Source organism: Muntiacus reevesi, chromosome 9 (assembly GCF_963930625.1).
Source record: "Muntiacus reevesi chromosome 9, mMunRee1.1, whole genome shotgun sequence".
Classification (NCBI taxonomy): Eukaryota; Metazoa; Chordata; class Mammalia; order Artiodactyla; family Cervidae; genus Muntiacus; species Muntiacus reevesi.
The window spans coordinates 69,559,160-69,579,757 of NC_089257.1; the positions used below are offsets into that span (position 1 = coordinate 69,559,160).

Below are 20,598 nucleotides of genomic sequence, written 5' to 3' on the forward strand. Positions count from 1 at the left end.
AATTGCATCAAGCAGAAACAATTTAGAATATAAATGATAAACCTTCCTTGTACCTCTGAGATTTATATTGATGAGACTTTAAGCCTTGGTAATTAAAAAGACATGGTGGGGGGGTTATATGGCTATCAATTTTTAAGATTTGTTTTCACATGGAATCAATTATACATTGAATACAAATACCTAACTGTTTACATGGTGCCAGGAATTTTAATTAACAATTTATTTAACAAACACTTAACTAGCACTAACTGTGTACCAGGCACTGAAGTTTGAAAACACTAACTAATAACCACTATGAGATATGAACTTCCATCACTCCCTTTTAACTGATAAGGAAACTGAGGACAGAGAGATTACGTAACATGCCCAAGGTCACGCAGCTAGTAAAGTGCAGAGCCAGGGCTCAAACCCAGGTAGCCTGGCTCCAGAGCGCATAATCTTACCTACGACCTCCCTGTGTCTAACATTATCACTAATCCTTACAATGTTCCTGACAAACAGATTAATCTCTGTTTAATAGATATGGAAACCTAGGCTCGGTGAAGTTAAATAATCAGCCCAAGATCACACAGTTACTAAATGGCACAGCTAGAATTTGCACCAGTACCGTCTGATATCAAACTCTACATTCTTTATGTGACGCCTTGTCTGACTTCTGGTATTTTTTGAAAACTTCCTCTGAGTAATTCATACATATTAATTCTTATCCAAATATTCATTGTAAGCATTTCAGATTAGGAAAGTTGAAAAAGAAAACTAAGTGTTTTTCATCAATTTATTCTCAAGTTAACACCTGCAGAGTCATAGCCGAAATAGTATGGAGGAAACAGTACTGCAATTATTAAAACTAATGAAAGCCAAAATTTCTTTGCATTCTGCCTCTGATTCTGAATGTCCCAACACTCATATTTTGTGAAGGCTGGAGGTCTCATAATTGAGGCAATGAGCATACACAGGTGTGGGTGAATCCAGGGCTCACCAGTACCTGAAGTCTTGTACCCATTAGAGGAGCATAAAAGAGAATCTGACTTGAAAGCCAAGATTCTGTATTTATTAAAATAAAGCATGTTTGATACTTCCATTCCATTTTCTGTCTTATAAACAGAGGTAAATATTTTAATTTAAACCTAGTTTTGGTTTACACTTCTCTTTAATTTCACTGTGTGTGTGCACACACACATGCATGCTCAGGCATGTCCAACTCTGTGACCCCATGGACTGTAGCCCCTCAGGCTTCTCTGTCTATAGAATTTTCTAGGCAAGAATACAGGAGTGGGTTGCCATTTCCTATACCAGAGGATCTTTCCAACCCAGGGATCGAACCTGCATCTCCTGTGTCTCCTGCATTGACAAGCAGATTCTTTACCATTAGCGCCACCTGGGAAGCTCCAATTTCAACATACAGGATGGCTAAAACAGTTCATTTATTCAGCCCATTTTCGTGGTTCAGAGGATAAAGCGTCTGCCTGCAATGCAGGAAACCCGGGTTCGATCCCTGGGTTGGGAAGATCTGGAGAAGGAAATGGCAACCCACTCCAGTATTCTTGCCTGGAGAATCCCATGGACAGAGGAGCCTGGCGGGCTACAGTCCACAGGGTCTCAAAGAGTCGGACATGACTGAGCGACTTCACTTTCACTTATTCAGCCCATTTAGCAAAAGATGTTCATAAGCAGAATAAACACAGAATGTATAAATTGAGGGAATAATTTTTTTGTATTTTATTCTGAGGTTCTGTAATTTTTCCATGGAGCCCCGTCTTTCCTACATGTGTTAGATTTATTTAAAATTCAAGAAGAATCCTCAGAGACCAGAAGATGATGTTTTTAGAGGGAAGCAGGGCAGTAAAAAAGTTAGATAAAAATCGATGGATAAAAATAAATGCCCTGGAGGAATTCTTTAACAGCACTGGAACACATCTACACTTCCGAGGGGGTGTGGAATCCTTCATGATCCCGCATGGCGACCTGTCCAGGCTCTTTTCCTATCACTCCTCACCAACACTTCCTCTCCACTACCTCTGGTCTGCAGTTTGCCTACACACCGAGTTCTCTGGCCTGCCTGCCTCTGCCTGAAGCGGCCATCCCCACCTCACCTCCTCAGCCAAGTCTCTTCCCTTCTCCTTCTCCCTGCCAGCCCCCCCACAAACGCCGCCTTCCTTAATAAAGTCTTACTAATAACTTCCCTCATTCTTCCAGGCACAATCTTCTTCTAGCCTCACGGCTCGGCTTGTACGGCAATTATCTTTTTATCCTGTATTCATTTAAAGGTCTGGTTCTGAAAAGATTAACTCCTTGAGGTAAGAGCAGAGTTGAGCTTTCTTGCACTGCTGTTGTTTTTGCCTCGGAACATCTGAATCTCCAGGACTCAGCAGAGGAGCATAGTAGATGCTTAATAAACATTTGCTGAAATTTGGGGTCAATGGTGGTGAGGGTGACAGAGAAAAAAAATGTGGGTGGGAGGGAAATCTGAACGCTTAGCTAAACTGCATGCACATGTGTGTGTGTGTATCCACTCGTAAGACAGAGAGTCAAGGACACTGAATGTGTAACTACGGAATGATGGAACCCGAAATTCAGGCAGCGAGTGCTCCTTCGGGAATAACTGACACACGGCTCTTGGAAATGACGGGGTGGTGTGCTGCAAGAAGCACAGACACTGTGGTCAGTGACCAGGCTGGAACTCCAGGTCTGCTGCTTATTATCTGAGTCACCTTGGCAAGTTACTTCATCTCTCTTGTGTTTCAGCTTTTCGTCTAAAAACTGGCAATAGGTACACAGCTCCGAGGGTTGCTGTGAAGGTTAAAAGACCCAAGTACATAGCAGAGCGCCTGAAGACAGTGAAGGCTCAGTAAATGTTAGCTGTTACACCAGCTTCACCACAAAGAACAACTTTAGGTTTCTGACATTTTACCTGTCTTCCAGAGAAAAATGAGAGGATTTTGAAGTTCAAGTATTCAAAAATAAAAATAGCAAAAACAAACAAATAACTAGATTTCACATAATGACAGAAATACTAAGTTTATCTACTTACAGGTCAGAATTACAGAAGACAGTATTATAGCCAGGCAAAACTTGGTTATAACCTTAATGGAATTTTCTGCATATTCTATTCGCAAGTTTCTTTGGCGCTCCATTTTGCCATTTTCTTTTGAGATGTTTGTGACAGCACTTTGTAACTCCTATAGTATATGACTCCCACCTCTAACATTTCTTTCTCTGCCTGAAATGACTCCCAGAACTCCTTTAATAGAGGTGTTGTTTTTCACAGAGTAAAGAACTGCCCCCCAACCCTCTGAAAAAACAAGAGCCTCCTCTGACAAGGACAACTTTGGGGCAGCTGAAGCTTTCAAAGAGAAGTAAACAAAAAAATCCCAGTGGCGTGCACTACAGAAGGTTTGCAAAACGAAGTGAAATGAATGGGGCCAAAGGAAGGGCCAAAAGAAAAAGGAAAAGTGGGAGAAATGGATATACATTATAAATTACAGAACCACTAATACTGCATTTAAATTACATAAACACTAATACTACATTTTTAAAACAAAAAGACAAATCAATACAAATCTTTATATATATGATGGGAATGTAGCAAATTAATGTAAAAATGCTGTCTTACTTAGGCAATTCTATTAGAGGAAAAAAAAACAAAGACTATAGAAGGAAAAATCCAGTCCATTACTCCCTGAAACATATGTAACAGTGGCATTTAATATTAATATTAAAATTAAAGTAAAATAAGTTTAAAAAGTAAGTGAAATTCATTTGTTTGCCTTTCGTAAATGCCCAAGACAAAAACTGATCATAAATGGCATAGAAGTAGGCCAGCTAAATGCATGAATCAGAGGCTTCTCATTTCTATTTCATACCACGATGCAGCAAATTAAGGCATTTGCTTTCTCCCTAAACTTAGTCCAGTGGGTACCCACCCAAGTTAGTCATCCACTTCTTGCTCAGCTTCTCACGTGTGGATGTCTGTCTGTCTTTAATAAACCTAGGACAAATCACCACCTCTTGCAGCTTTGCTAAACTTTCGCCTTGTGCCTTTGATACTCTTCCAAACTCTAACTGGAACAGAACTCTCTCCTTCCCACACCTACAGACTGCTGCTGCTACTCCAGTGCACACCCACGTTTTCTTAACAGGACAAACGCAGCAGATTCCCGATTAGTTTTCCTGCCCAGTCTCACCCACACCTGCCACCTGTCCCCACTCTGTGGCCAGAGTGAGACATCTTTCTAACATGCAAATCTGATCATCTTATCCAGTCCTGCTTCATTCCCCACCCCCACCCTAAAAGTTCCAACAGACCATGCTCCCCACTACCTACAGAATAAACTCTACCGTCTTTTTCATGGTCTTCAAGACTTTTCATATTCTGATCCTTGCCTACCTGCTCTTCCTGTATCAATCCCCCATGCCTACAGATCTTATATTTACCTAATAGTGAGCAATCACTCCCCACCATTTCCATCTCAATCTCTTTCTCTCTCTTTTACCTGTGATATTTACACAGTTGGCCTGCCTGTCTGTAACACCCCACTTCTGTTTACCTCCCTGGCAAGCTTCTGACTCATCTCTCAAGCTTGAATTCAGGCAGTTCCTTCTTTGTGAGCTTCTGGATTTCTCAGGTAGACTGATATTCCAACACCTATACTTCTATTGCCGTCTGTACATATAGTTTGGGGCACTTACCATGTTGTATTTTCATTATTCTTACTTCCCCACCAGACTTTTAAGCTCACAAGAATTGACTTTTTAGATTTGTATCCTTAGTACCCAGCTCAGCACAGTACCTGACACATAAATACTGACTGAATCAGAGTTTTGACCATGTGAATAAGCAAACTTGGAATATAAACTATAAAAGTCTTTGTTAATTGTGGAAAGGATAGGAGGAAAACTAGCAAAAATAATCTTACTCTCCATGTTGTAAATCAAAACCCCGTTGTATCAGAAGAAGGCAAGGTGCGTCTGTGTCCCCAGTACTCTCATTCTCCTGCGGTCACCTCCTTTGTCTTATTTCTGTCCGCAACCTCTCTGCAGCCACCAGTCATAATGAAGAGAGCAGGACAGAGCGCCAGCAACCTTCGCTGCTCTTCCAGCCCCCTCGGCCCCTCCAAACACTCCTGCCATGCTGCGTGTTGAACTAATTTCCCTTACTTTTCTTTTTTCTTTTTCCCTTACTTTTCATTACACGCAGGACTAAGGAAACAGATAAAATACACTCTTCGAGGGTGGGATGTCCTAGGTAGGAGTGCTCCTGAAACTCTGCCTGCAGATCTGTTTCCACACCCCGAGTGCTGTGGCTTACGTCTGATCACGTCAGAGCCAGCAGCATCCCAGTTACCTGCTATTTTGATATTCATGTTGTTATCCAGCAGGAGATTTTCAGCCTTGAGGTCACGGTGCACAATCTGCCGACCGTGACAGTAATCAACAGCAGACAGGATTTGCCAGAATTTGCGCCTGGCCTCAGACTCATTTAACCGGCCATGGTTAGCAAGGTAGTCTGTAAAAGGAGAAAGAATTCAGAATTACTCACACACACCAAAAAAAAAACCAACCCCCAAACCCACTGTTAATATCAGGATTTTCCTCCCCCCTCAGAAACTTTTTTTAATAATGAGAGTTAGGGTTGAAGTAAAACAGTTTCCAAGTTCCTTGTCTTGAGAAAATAACTCCAATCATATTTCACTGGAGTCTGTATAAGTGGACAGAGCCCAAGACCAGACATCAGCAATTGGCATAATACAGTATAATTCAAAAGCTTCTTTAGGTTAAGAGGCACAAATTAATATGTACAAAACCAATAAGCAACAAGGATATATTTATTGTACAGCACAGGGAAATACAGCCAATATTTTATGATAATTTTAAATGGGGTATAATCTGTAAAAATATGGAATCAATATGTTGTACACCTGAAACTAACAATATTGCAAATCAACTAGACTTCAGTAACACAGCACTGTAAATCAACTATACTCCAATAAAAATTAAAAAAACTGTACTTCAATTTTTTAAAACTGCATTTTAAAGCCTCAACATTCTCTTTGCTCTTTGTAATAAATTTTGAATACTTTTCCTAACCATCTTTTAAAAATAAAATTTATTTAAAACAAAGAACATAAATAAATTCTCGGACCTCTCATCAGACAAGGGATATCCTTCCTTTAAACAACCATTTGTGAAGTTATTGAACAAACCACCTGTAATAGAAGATACAACAGTCCCTGGAAGTAGCTTAAGTAATTCACACCTTGTTCTCCTGTTCAGGGGAGCAATTCTGATCTACCCTAAAACATGCAGACTTGTTCTCAAAACCATGTCCTCTAAACAAGTATACTTTGCAAGATACATTAGCTCTTTCTGTGCAATATTATAATATCTAAAGTATTTTAGATATATTTATATATAAAATATTATAAAGTATTTTATTTGAATATTAATTCTATATGAATTCAATAAAACTAAACATTACAATTTATTCAAGTTTTACCTGAAGATCTGAAAGGCCTCTGACATGATTTTTTGAGGAAAATGGGGTCAACATAAAACCTGAAAGGCTTTTCAGTTTAAGATTTTTTCTGAAGTTAGGAACTGTATGAGTAAATTGATATTCACAGTCATCATCACGTATTTTCTGCTCTAGGTTAATTCCATCTTTTTGGCTAATGCCATCCTCAATACTTACTGTAAAATTTACTAACATTTGTATAGCACTTCACAGTTTACCAAGCATGTTCATACCACATTGTCTCACTTAATCGCCCTAACAGTCCTCCATGACAACTATGCCTCTAATTCCCACTCTGTGGATGAGGACCCTGAAGGCACTGAGCAATCTGGCTGAATTCAGACAGCTGGTAAGTGAATGGCTGCTCTGGGACTAAAACCTCTGAAAAACATTAAAAAAAAAAAAACTGTATCAAATGTCTTTACTAGACTCCTGCTAAAGTCCTAACTATCCTTTCAAAACCCTGCTCAAAACACCACCTTGCCCTGAAAGAGTCCCTCTTCTCTCAGGTAGTATCTACTAATCTCTCTCCTCCAGATTCCTCCTCACTTATAACACAATGTCTCGTACTTTAATTATCTGTATGTATATCATAAATATCTAATGTGCAGACACATGCAGCCCTAACACTCTGTGCGTTAGAAAATAAAAGATCCCTTCATTTAAGCTTCTTGAAGATAGACCCATATCATTCTCTTCTGTACTCCCCACATTGTTTATAGCACTATGCACAAGATAGCAGAGGTGAAATACTGAATACACAAGCTGATGAAGGTCTTAATACAGATGGTATCATGAAACATTCCAAAAACAATATGATGAAAGTATGGAGCAGGAATGCTCTATTCTACATGTTACAGGCTTTAAATGTGAGTGAACTCTGATTTATTTTTATATATCTACTGTTATAACAAACTGAGATGAGTGTGTCACAACTCCCCTTTGCCTTTATAGAACACACAGTAGCCATTCATACAGGTAAAAGGGGAAAAATGATCACTTAAGAACAAATCTGTAGAGTTTTCAGCCAAAATGTCCAAACTATCATCAGAGTGACTCTAAATACCTTGGCAAGTGAACAATGTGCTTTCTATTCATAATAGTAAACTGGAGCCTCATTTCTCTGGATGAGCAGGGACATGGGTTAGTAAAGGGCAAATGCAAATTCCCAAGGGGAATGCAGTGTGTTTTATGTAAGGGATTATCTTCTGACTAGTTAGTTACAACCTTCCTAAGAGTCTACATAAATGCTACTTAAACTGTATCACTAAATGAGACAATCTTTCAGAATTGAAAGTCTTTCAGACAAATGACTGACTTTTCCAAACAGACAGAATTTCCTTCTGTTGAAAATTCTGAGTCAATGTGGATCAATGGAAAAATTTTTTTTGAGATTTTTGACAACACAGGGAAACTTAACAGATGCAATATGAATAAGTACATGTATATATATGTAGAAAAATAACCCAAGCTATTGCCTACAAAATGAGTCCTGGGAAGCACAATAGAATCTACAGTAACTGATGGTTTTTTGAAGTGATCAGTCCAAACTGGAACTACTATAGCCAAGGGGGTTAAAAAGCTTTGTAGCTTGGCAGGAAGGGACTGTCTGTAAAACAAAGTGGGGTTATAGCTGAAGCTACAGTCATCACATGTCAATAAACCTATAACACTGTGAGAAAAATGACAACATCCATGTTCCAGAGAGTAACAGACCATTTACAGAGGTGGAATTTTCACTTCTTAAGCAAAAATCTCAGCAAGTATTTCAGCACATCTATGCTCTTCCCTACTCTTTATGACTTCTGCAGTGCAGACAACCCCCAGAATTAACCCCTAGAGATCAGAAAATGACCAAGGTAAAAACCCGTGACTGTGAATTATCATTCCCATGAGGGGCACTGTTATCAATCCAACTCAAATTAATCCACAAGGTCTAAAGATAACACGCAAAAAGCACGCATTTCAGATTAAAAAACTACTTAATTATGGTTACAGAAGAAACTTATAAGTGAAATAGGAATTCTCTATATGAATTGCCTATGTATGTATTTTTGATGAAGGGATAGTTCTAAAAAATTCTTTCCCATGTTTATATTTGTTCTGATTGTTAATTTTATGTTTTTTGGTTTTAATAACAAAACTTTAAAAAGTACTTATTTATTCGGTTGCACTGTCTTAGTTGTGGCCCACGCAATCTTCAGTCTTTGAGCAGCAGCAGCATACAGGATCTTTAGCTATAGCCTGTGAGACCTAGTTCCCTGACCAGAGATTGAACCTGTGCCCCCTGAGCTGGGAACAAGGAATCTTAGCTACTGGACTGCCAGGAAGTCCCAACAAGCCTTTTTAAGGCTATATTTTGTATAGTGTGCATACAAATATAGTGTATATTTTGTATAGTGTGAAAGTGTTAGTAGCTCAGTCATGTCTGACTCTTTGTGACCCCGTGGACTGTAGCCCACCAGGCTCCTCTGTCAATGGGATCCTCCAGGCAAGAATACTGAAGGGGGTTGCTATTCCCTTCTCCAAGGCATCTTACCGACCCAGGGATCAAATCTTGGTCTCCCACATTGCAGGCAGATTCTTTACCACTGGAGCCACCAGGTAAGCCTGATATTTTGCATGTCCTTCCCCCAATTTTGCTCTTATGATAACTGATTTCTTTCGTATTTTGATAAACATGGTCTGTGACAGACTGGCCAATCAAAAAAAACCTGGTCTTTCAACATTGACAGTTTGAGAAACACTGGTACAGACAAGTAAACAGGCAATTACAATAAACTGTGATAAAGGCTGGGCTTCGCTGGTGGCTCAGTGGTAAAGAATCCGCCTGCAGTGCAGAAGCCATAGGAGATGCAAGTTCAATCCCTGGGTCAGGAAGATCCCCTGGAGGAGGACATGGCAACCCACTCCAGTATTCTTACTTGGAGAATCCCATGGACAGAGGAACCTGGCAGACTACAGTCCATGGGGTCGCAAAGAGTCGGACATGACTGAAGTGACTTAGCATGCATGCATGTGATAAAGGCTAACACAGGAATAAATATATCCTAGTAAGTATTTTTGCATTTGAAATTTAATTTTCTTTATTACAGAAGTTTCAAACATACATGGAAGTGGGAAAACAGTATAATTCTCTAGATTGAAAAGTTATCAACATTTTGCCTTATTTGCTTCACTTATCTTTTTTTCCCCTTTATTCTTCCTGTGAAAGTGAAAGTGTTAGTAACTAAGTCGTGTCCGACTCTTTGTGACCACAGGAAAGTAGCCCACCAGGCTCCTCTGTCCATGGGATTCTCCAGGCAGGAACACTGGAGTGGGTTGCCATTTCCTTCTCCAGGAGATCTTCCCGACCCAGGGACAGAACCCAGGTCTCAGCACTGCAGGCAGATTTTTTACCACTGAGCCACCAGGGAAGCTACTCTTCCTTGTGATATGGTTTATTTTACACTCCACCAACACTGCTTTAATGTCCCTGGAAACTTTCTCAGCTCTCATTTCTTATGACCTTTCAATTATTAGTTTATACTTAATTGGTTCCCAAAATAAACATCTCTTCCTGTTGATTCTGTGTTTGCCTGGTTTTTCTCCATCGCTTTCACTAATTGGCTCTACTTTCTCTTCAGTCACATAAAACTACCATAGTATAGTTCTTGCCTTTTGCTGTTCTTTTCCTATGCTCCTTCCCTCATAGAATTAATCTAAACTCTTACCTTTGTAGGGATAATCATTGATCTGCTTCATTCTTCTTCTTCTTCTTTTTTTAATGTATTTGACTGCACTGAGGCTTAGTTGTGTTATGAGATCTCTTAGTTGTGGCATGTGGGATTTAGTTCCCCAAAGAGGGATCAAACCTGGGCTCCCTGCATTGAGAGCAAGGAGTCTTAGCCATTGACCTACCAGGGAAGTCCTGGTCTGCTTTATTCTGGTCTGGATGATTTTAGTTTTCTTTCACATGTTTCTCATTTATAGCCAGTCTCGGGGGTACTTCTTCAGACACTTCAGTCAAAATATGTCTCAACATCTGGCCTGGAACTTTCTGGTCATAGATTCTATTGAGAATCTAATGAAAATTATACTTACATACAAAGACACATTTAAAATTTATGTGCAATTTCAAGGGGGTCTATAAAATCTTAATTTAATCTAAGTTAGGAAATTCTTCCTTAAGATATTTCATTCCCTGATTAGAACTTCCTCTAGATATAGCAAGGGGCTTCTCTTGTGGCTCAGCTGGTAAAGAATCTGCCTGCAATGTGGGAGACCTGGGGTCGATCCCTGTGTTGGGAAGATCCCCTGGAGAAGGGAAAGGCTACCCACTCCAGTATTTTGGCCTGGAGAATTCCATGGATTATGCAGTCCATGGGATGGCAGAGTCAAACATGACTGAGTGACTTTCACTAGATCTAGCAAGCACATTTAACCTTTCAATAACTACCACAATTGTGGACCTACACAGATTTTCTTTCTGCTACTGTGGTTTTATGAAGACTGAGTTCATTTTTCTTTTTATAAACTTCACTACCACCTTCTAAGTCACTATAACTACCATCTTACAGGCACACAATGTAAAAACTTCAAGCATCATCTTCTACCAACCCCTGAATTAAGTACAGCTAAAGTCCCAATTTTGAGAAACCTGTATGCAGGTCAGGAAGCACCAGTTGGAACTGGACATGGAACAACAGACTGGTTCCAAATAGGAAAAGGAGTACGTCAAGGCTGTATGTTGTCACCCTGCTTATTTAACTTATATGCAGATTACATCATGAGAAATGCTGGGCTGGATGAAGCACAAGCTGGACTCAAGATTGCCAGGAGAAATATCAATAACCTCAGATATGCAGATGATACCACCCTTAAGGCAGAAAATGAAGAGAAACTAAAAACCCTCCTCATGAAAGTGAAAGCAGAGAGTGAAAAAGTTGGCTTAAAGTTCAACATTCAGAAAACTAAGATCATGGCATCTGGTCTCATCACTTCATGGGAAATAGATGGGGAGACAGTGGAAACAGTGTCAGACTTTATTTTGGGGGGGCTCCAAAATCACTGCAGATGGTGATTGCAGTCATGAAATTAAAAAACACTTACTCCTTGGAAGGAAAGTTATGACCAACCTAGATAGCATATTAAAAAGCAGAGAGATTACTTTGCCAACAAAGGTCCGTCTAGTCAGGGCTACAGTTTTTCCAGTGGTCAGGTATGGATGTGAGAGTTGGACTGTGACGAAAGCTGAGTGCCGAAAAAATTGATGCTTTTGAACTATGGTGTTGGAGAAGACTCCAGAGTCCCTTGGACTGCAAGGAGATCCAACCAGTCCATCCTAAAGGAGATCAGTCCTGGGTGTTCATTGGAAGGACTGATGCTGAAGCTGAAACTCCAATACTTTGGCCACCTCATGTGAAGAGCTGACTCATTGGAAGAGATCCTGATGCTGGGAGGGATTGGGGGCAGGAGGAGAAGGGGATGACAGAGGATGAGAGGCTGGATGGCATCACCGACTCGATGGACATGAGTTTGAGTAAACACCGGGAGTTTGTGATGGACAGGGAGGCCTGGTGTGCTGCGATTCATGGGGTCGCAAAGAGTGGGACACGACTGAGCGACTGAACTGAACTGAAAGCCCGAACCGGACTTCCCAGATGGCTCAGTCGTAAAGAATCCGCCTGCAATGCAGGAGCAGCAGGAGGTGCGGGTTCAACCCCTGGGCTGCGGAAAATCCCCTAGTGGAGGAAATAGCAACCCAGTCCAGTATTCTTGCCTGGAACATCCCATGGACAGAGGAGCCTGGCAGGCTATACAGTCCATGGGGTTGCAAAGAGTCAGACACAACTGAGCGACTGGACACGCATGCACACAAAGCCCCAAAAAGTAGCTTTCACTATTTAAGTTTTATATGGTATAATTAATCAATGTCTTCACCGTGCTTTTACAGAAGTCTAGATTTCATAGCACGGTGCATGACTGTGCTCACATGTGGTCAGTAAATCTTAGCCGCTACCATCATCACGTTGTCCTCTCCTCATGGTCGAGCTCATCGTCACCACCACCACCCTCATGGCACCCCTTGTCTTTCCCCTGGGATAAGGAGCAGCCTTCCAAGTCTCTTATCAAAGTGGAGAAACCCAGTCAGGTGACTCTCCTCAAGTTTTAGGAATGTCAGACTCTTTGAATGACTAACTTTAAGCTTAATGCTCTTCCCCCAGAAATTATCAGTATTCCTTAAAGCTGGAGCTGGGTAATAGACAAAAAGATTAATCCTTATGCAATTACATACTTAATGTTATGCTAAAAGGATTTAATTTGTAATTTCATCAATCTGTAATCTGGAAGTAAAGTAAAAATGTTGATGCAAATTTAATATTCTATGGTTAAACAGCCTTAAAAAAAAAAGACAAAAAACCAAACGACCTCAGATAATTAAATCCTGGTCAGACATTCCTAACCCACAAATTTACAAAGACTAAATCTGAAGACAGACAGTGTTTTATGAAATCTGACCATTATGAATCCTGTAGCTCTAATAAGGTAATCAAAATTGGTTCATTTATTTTCTTCAAAATACTCTGAAGATCCATTATCTTCAAGCCACATATTCAAATCTTTTTTCATCTTTTTCTCTAACATTCCTTTCCTTTAATCAGTACAAAATATTATAAAATAAAACCATCTCACTATAAATTAGGACTCTGGTCTTTGTCAATTTAGTCTGTGCTGGTTCTAACCAATCCCTCTTGGATAAAATATAATTAAGAAGGGAAGGTCCATTAAGCAAAAACCTGAAGAAAAACAGTTTTTAGCACATTAATACACATACCACCTTACACTGTAAACACGGACAGAAAACATATTAGTTGTATGATCTGTATTGAATTAGGATAACAAGGGTTATCCTAATTTAAAATATTAGACTATAATATTATTTATACTATAAACTACATTAAACTTTTAATGTAGACACATTTAATGAGACACATTATGAATATGAAACTATAGATTTTAAAACATTTTGCTTTTCTCTGTTTGTTACTGTAAGTACACAATCATTTCAAATTGGGAGTTTGTCAAAAATTAAAGGAAATTGTTGCTTGTGGTATACTCTGGCAATTTAATTGTGCTTTCAGCAATTTCCCTACATTAGACTGTTTACATCTGTTCTTCAAGCTATGTGTAACTACTGAAACAAACCACAGTCTTCTGAGAAGATGAGCTTTTAGTTACAGAGCTTAAAGTGTTAAAGATTATTTACAATCAACTTCTTTGACTATACACTTAAGTTTTCAGGAACAATTAAAAGCAAATATGGTAAAACTTTTCTAATGTTATTTCTAAACCCCACAGAGAAGCCAACAGATTGTGATATCTGATGACAGTAGTGGAGACAAGCAGATGACTTCAAAAAATTGTCATATCTTTAGAAAAACACGTTAAGTAAAATAAATTTCTGATTTCTTTGTACATAGGAAGATATCAAAATATAGCAGAAAAATTCATGGAATCAGACAAGCCTGATTATGAATGCTGTTTCTACTTTTCACTGCTGAATGACATTGGACAAGTTATTTAGGCCCCTGTCTACCCCGACTTTTCAGTAATAAACCTCAAATTTGTTCTTTGTGGGAATGTCCTACCTTACCCGCTCCTCAGATGAAGTCTAACTTTATAGCACAGAACCTTTTTAAGAGTACTTTATTTCCATATCTATTCTAGTCTATTGATTTCCATCTATACACAGCAATTTTTACCCTATTGTATGAAAACATGTATGAAAACATCATACTCTCTGCTGTGTCTGATATGAATCGAGTAGTTACAACACAAAATAAGCATTAGAAAAAAATTATATTTCCAGTTTTGAAATAGTTAATAGAAAAATCAAGAAAGAAGACTTGTAAAACTAACTTTATACAAAGAACATGGTTTGGGATTCAGTTTCCATATATGTGTACAGATCTTTAAAAAGCACATAGACACATCTCAATTATGAATCAGAATAAATTCAATCGCAGTGAAAAGTGAAAAGTGTTAGTTGCTCAGCTGTGTCTGATTCTTTGCAACCCCATGGGCTGTAACCAGCCAGGCTCCTCTGTTCATGGGATTTCCAAGGCAAGAATATCAGAGTGGGTAACCATTCCCTGCTCCAGTGGATCTTCACAACCCAGGGATCGAACCTGGGTCTCCTGCATTGCAGGCAGATTCTTTACAGTCTGAACCAGCAGGGAAGCCCAGGAATAATGAGCACAGTAGCATATGATGACTTGGGCCCTCAATCGTACTGATTCTTTTCAGATCAGTCTTGAAGCACAATGCTTTCTCTCTCATGGAATCAAATTAAGGAAGAAAGTCACACTTTATTGTGAGTTTAAAGTAAAGAATCATCTGTTTATTAATTCATTCAACAAACACCTTAGTTATCTCTTTGTGTTAGTCACTATGTCGGCACTGTGCCCTCATGAAACTTTTATTTGGGTGGAGGAAACAATAATAAATAAGGAGATAAAAATTATAATCATGAAGTATAATAAATGTCAGAGGAATAGGGTGACCCTCTGTAAAGTATCTGGGAGAGGTTCCTTTATACAGAGTGATCAGGAGAGGCCTTTTGAGAAGGTACTATTTCAACTCAGGAGAAAAGCATTCAAGGAACAGAGGGGCATACTCATGAAACGCAGAAGAAACCAATCCAAGGCTAAGGCATAAAGATCAAAGAAAAGGGGAAGGCATAGGAGGAAACTAAAAAAGCAAGGTCAATAAACAAGATCCTACGGTATAGCACAGGAACTCTGCTAATGTTATGTGGCAGCCTAGATGGGAGAGGGGTTTTGGGGGAGAATGGATACATGTGTATGTACCAGTGAGTCACCTGAAACCATCACACCATTGTTAAAGGGCTATGTCCCAATGCAAAATAAAAAGGTCAAAAGAAAAAAAATCAAAAATAAAACGGATAACCAACAAGGACCTACTGTACAGCACATGGAACCTTGCTAATGTTCTGTGATAGCCTGGATGGGAGGAGAGCTTGGGGCAGAATGGATACATGTATATATTCCCTTTGCTGTCCACCTGAAACTATCATGACATTGTCAATCAGCTATACTCTAATATAAAATAAGAAGTTTAAGAACAAAACACAACAAAAGAGAAAACATAAACAAAAAGATACAAGGTCAAACTCAGCAAGAATTTAGAAGCCTCAAGAGGAAGTCTATATTTAAAATAGCGGGAAACTTTTAAACGGTTTTTAAGTAGGTGAGAGACCTGACCTAACTCACAATTCAGAAACACTTAAAAATAATCTGAAACTCTGAACTCTGTGTTAATAAGCAATACAGTTCCATCAAGTAAAAATTCACATAAAAAATTTAAGCACCCCTATGGGAATGATTCTGATGGATGATGTGAGAGCCAGAAAGAAATAAAACTCATTCCCTAATAATGCAAACAAATTTACAACACACATGAGAAAAGGAGGTTAAATAATAAAAACTAGCTCTTCAAGACAATAGATGTCATGAGGTAATACTGGCTTACAGATGAGATACTGTATGAAACATAAAGTCTCTTAATACAATTCTAGAGCAATAGCTGGTTTTCTTACTGATTTTGATATATGTAGTAACATTTCATTAACTGTACCAGAACTGCTTTTAAGATGGCATTTTTTTTTTTTAGTGTCAACTGAATAGCCTAGGAAAGTGCCCAGACTCATATTTAATACTACCAGATGATGATGCCATCTCAATGGCATTAAACATTCCAAACAATTCCTTAAATAGGTATTTTCATCTCACCTATTTTTATCATCTTTACAGGGCCTCAAGGTCTGTTGTGAATTATTTCTGAGTAATGAATATGACTGGACTGATAAATGAGTCACTCTAAACTGAACTACTGATGTTGTGTGCTGTTTACTCAATTTATGATAGTGTTATAATAATATTTATAAATGCAATCTGGTCACACTTCTAACACATTCTTTACATAGATAAATACATCCAGATAACTAGTTTGATATGCAATTATTTCTTAAGAAGGAAAGAAATACAGGGTAAAGGACAGGCTGTGGTTTACCAAACCATGCAATTTTTAGGAATTAGGATTTAAAGGCCAAACAAACACAATAAGATGCAGATGAAGAAGGGAGAAAACATGTTAATTTTAATATTTTTGTTTCTGTATATACATACTCTAAAGACACAAGGTTAGCACATACTTGAGATCTAAGATATTGTCATTCACTCATAAATCAAACAGCAAATATATTTATTTTTTTTTCATTGACTTCTTCAGGTGAATTGTGAGTGGAAAACAATGAAGCCAGGCTGGATGGGTTCATTCAGAAATGTGCACAGAGAACTCACGACTGTAGCTTAAACTGTGCTGGGCAAGAACAATTGTTCAAGGAATCTCTCTCAATAAAGTTAGTTACAGAGCAAATCAAGTTTCTTGGGTAAATAAGTTCAGAAAAAGTCAAGTTCCTTAATTTACCATCCTGTGGCTTGACTACGAAGTATGTTTCCTGGGGTCCTACACAGGTTAGAAATTAATGACATTGTGAAGTCACTTGTCAAAGAGGAGAAAGGAGAAGAGTGAAAGGGAAGAACTACCTGGAAAAAACGAGACCCGAGGTACTTGCTCAATGACTCAGAAATCAAAGAGGACGGTTATTTCAGTAACAAACTGACATTACAAAGTTGAAATATTTCTGTGGCAGATTTTTGTTCCCATATCTTTACTTTACCCCTGTAAAAAGATTGTACGTATCTATCCTCTCTGCTGTATGCTTCCCAGTAGAATAGATGGTGTATATCCTTACCCTATGGCCTTTGTGCCTGGTCATGGGAAAAGTGTGTGGTTTGACTTGATCCCATGTGTTTCTACCAAGTGTCATGAGAAGAGCATGCCTCAGAATGAGAGACATTGAAGCTGACTGAACCCAACCTACAGCCTGAAATAAAGTGATCCCAGCTGACCCACAGACCAAAAATAATTGTTGATGTAAATCACTGAGTTGTGGAGTTTTGTAACATTATTATAGTGAAAATATGACTGATAAAGTTTCCAGTATTAGAAAAGAGAAGTTTGCTTAGCTATAAAATGAACTACAATTATACAAAGAAATCTTTTGAATACTCTTGCCACACAATTTATGCAATATTTTGTGTTTCCTATTATATGTACACCTCTATTATATTTGCACATCTGAATGATTTTTTTAGATATCAAAACCAATTTGATTCCCCCTGAAGAACAACTGCTCACGTAGACTGTATTAGTTATTGGCTCTGTTATATAAGATGATGCAAAACAGACTAGTCTGGTTTCCTGGCAGAAGCATGTCACATGATCATGTTTTCCAAGCCAGTTTGCCCATTATCAGCACCCAGACTTGCCCACTGCCTCCTACTTCCAGATTCAGTGCTGGGTAAGGGGGACAACTGATTACACATGGTTCTGACGAACCAATTATGATTCAATTCAAAAGGAAGATAAAACAGACAGAGGGGTTAGTTAGGGCTATTCCTAAGTCAAGGGAGTAATTAAAGAAGATAGCTTCAAAATGGACATGGACTAATGTTGAAAACACTGGACTCTATTCTCAGCTCTTATGCAAATCACTTAATCTTTCTAGGTTTCAGTTTCTAAATATACTTAATACACAATATAATTTCTAGGGCTGCTTTTTTTTTTGTTTCCGGTTTTATTAAAACAGAATTGATATTCATTATTGTATAAGTGTAAGGTATATGGCATAATGATCTGACTTACAAACATCATGAAACAATTATCAGAATGAACATCCATCATCTCATATAGATACAAAATAAAAGAAACAAAAAATATTTTTTTCCTTGTGATGTGAACTCAGGATTCACTCTTAACAACTTTCATAAATGACCTATAGCAGTGTTAGTTATATTTATCACGTTGTACATTGTACCCCTAGTACTTATATACTTCATAACTGCAAGTTTGTATCTTTTGATTGCCTCTTAGGCTGCTTTTAATTAAATATTAATACTTCAGTAGATATCAACTTTGTGTAAAAATGTGACCTCAAATTTCCCCCTGGTTTATTTATTAAAAAAATTTTTCGTGGTAAAATTCACATATCAAAAAGTATTACCTTAACCATTTTTAAGTGTACAGTTCTCGCTTGATTTTCTTCATTTTTAAGTGGGGGACAATTGCTTTACAAAGTCGTGCTGGTTTTTGCTATACAACAATGTGAATCAGCTGTAAGTAACCCCCTTGGTGTATTTTTACCAAATCTTTCCCCTTGCAATTGATGGTATAAAAATCCTGAGGGCACCTATTTCAGGGCTGGAGAGAAGTTAGATGTATCAGGGATGTGGCAAGGACAGAATCCTAAGTGGAGATGATACGAGAAAACAGATCAAATCCAAGACGCTCACAGGCAAGATAAAAGATAAATGGTTAAGGTTTGGGCAGTATTCAGGGGTTGAATACAGGCAGGAAAGCTTGGATCCCTACTTCTGAAAGTTTCAGATAACAATATCTGACATTTCATAAAGTTGGTAGTAGTTTGATCCCTGGGTTGGGAAGATCCCCTGGAGGAGGGCATGGCAACCTACTTTAGTATTCTTGCCTGGAGAATCCCATGGACAGAGGAGCCTGGTGGGCTACAGTCCACAGGGCTGCAAAGAGTCAGACAGCACTGAAGCAACTTAGCACTCAGGCAGTGTGCCAAAACAAGAGTACTCAGAGCGACAAAAAACAATTCAGGCCTCTAATCACGTAGCTAATTAATAAATGTTTCTTTTTAACAAGAGACAAGAAGCTATAAATGCTTATGAAGCCTACTAGAATGTAGAATGCTTATGAAACCTACTAGAATGTTTTAAGAATGTGGTGAAGATCCTGAATAACAGAGGAACAGGAGTAGTCTTGAGCAAAGTTCTCTCCTGTGGCCTTTGAAAGATTAATATTCCACAAGGGACATGACTTCATAGAGTTGGGTATGCAGATTCAACTCTAACATTTAATGATGTCTCCAGGTGGTTTAAGTGGCTAGCCTTGTGTTACAGGTGTGGCTAACCATAAAAGAGATCAGCACGGGTTTCTAATCATTACTATTAGGAAAACCAAACATACTATTATCACGTACTGCTGACATACAGAAGTTTAAGAAAAAGCACTCTAAGATATAGCTTGGTACCATTATCCAAACATTTCTATTACAGCCAGAGTTTAAACTAATAATGGTCAGATCTACAGAGTTTAGAAGAGTCTGCAGTCTTCTCAAAGCTCCATATCCACTAAAGTTAGAACATGGATCCGTGACTTGAAAAACATAAAAGTCCTTGTATTCTCTCATAGGTGGTGTACACACATTTCAGAGCAAGAGTTTTCTGACTACTTTATTGTTGTTTAGTTAGCAGTTTCTCAACAGTCTCTGACCTATCTTTCTAATCGATCTTTTCGATCTTCTTGTTCCTTCCTCTTTGAACAAAGGAAAAAAAAATTAACAGTAAGCCCATTTTACTTTCTAGGAATTTGTTAAGGCACGCTAAGTCTAATCACTATTCAATTAGCCAATTATTACAAGAATGTTAGCAATTAAAAAAGTGGATTCCCTTGATAATTGTGAATCTAAAAATCGCTACTCTAAGGTTTAGTAAACATTCTAGGAACAATCAAAGAATATCCTATTGGAGTTTAACATGTCTCATAATACTATGGACTTTTAGAGCTGTGTAACCCTAAGAGGAGATGAAGCTAAAGCCTTGGAGAAATTCTGAGCCTGCTCTATTTTTAAAAAAGTCCATCATGTGCTAGTATTACCAATAGTTCAAATAGGATACCTTATGTACTATTCAAATATTTGTGAACCATTAAGCTTTTGTATAAATAAGGATGTCTATTAACCAAACAAATTGGAAAAAAACAGTGAGATCTGTCAATGACCTTGGATTTGTTCCTTTGAAATCTACAGGATTAAGCAATCAGTGCCAGCATGTGAGTTGCCTAAAGAAAATTTCATCACGAGGATAAATGACAAACACTACACTGGCAGTCTTTTGAACTACTATAATTAAGTTGCAGTTCATGCCATGAAA

General features: G+C 38.4%; 1 protein-coding gene across 3 annotated transcripts in view; it reads right to left on the reverse strand.

Annotated features, from left to right (window-relative positions):
- SIK2 (salt inducible kinase 2) overlaps positions 1-20,598 on the reverse strand; it is a 129,517-nt gene that overhangs the window by 38,185 nt on the left and 70,734 nt on the right. For all 3 annotated transcript variants that reach the window (XM_065944289.1, XM_065944290.1, XM_065944291.1), the window contains exon 4: positions 5,345-5,506. In XM_065944289.1, the coding sequence (XP_065800361.1) occupies positions 5,345-5,506 (162 nt within the window). The remainder of the gene's footprint in view (positions 1-5,344; positions 5,507-20,598) is intronic.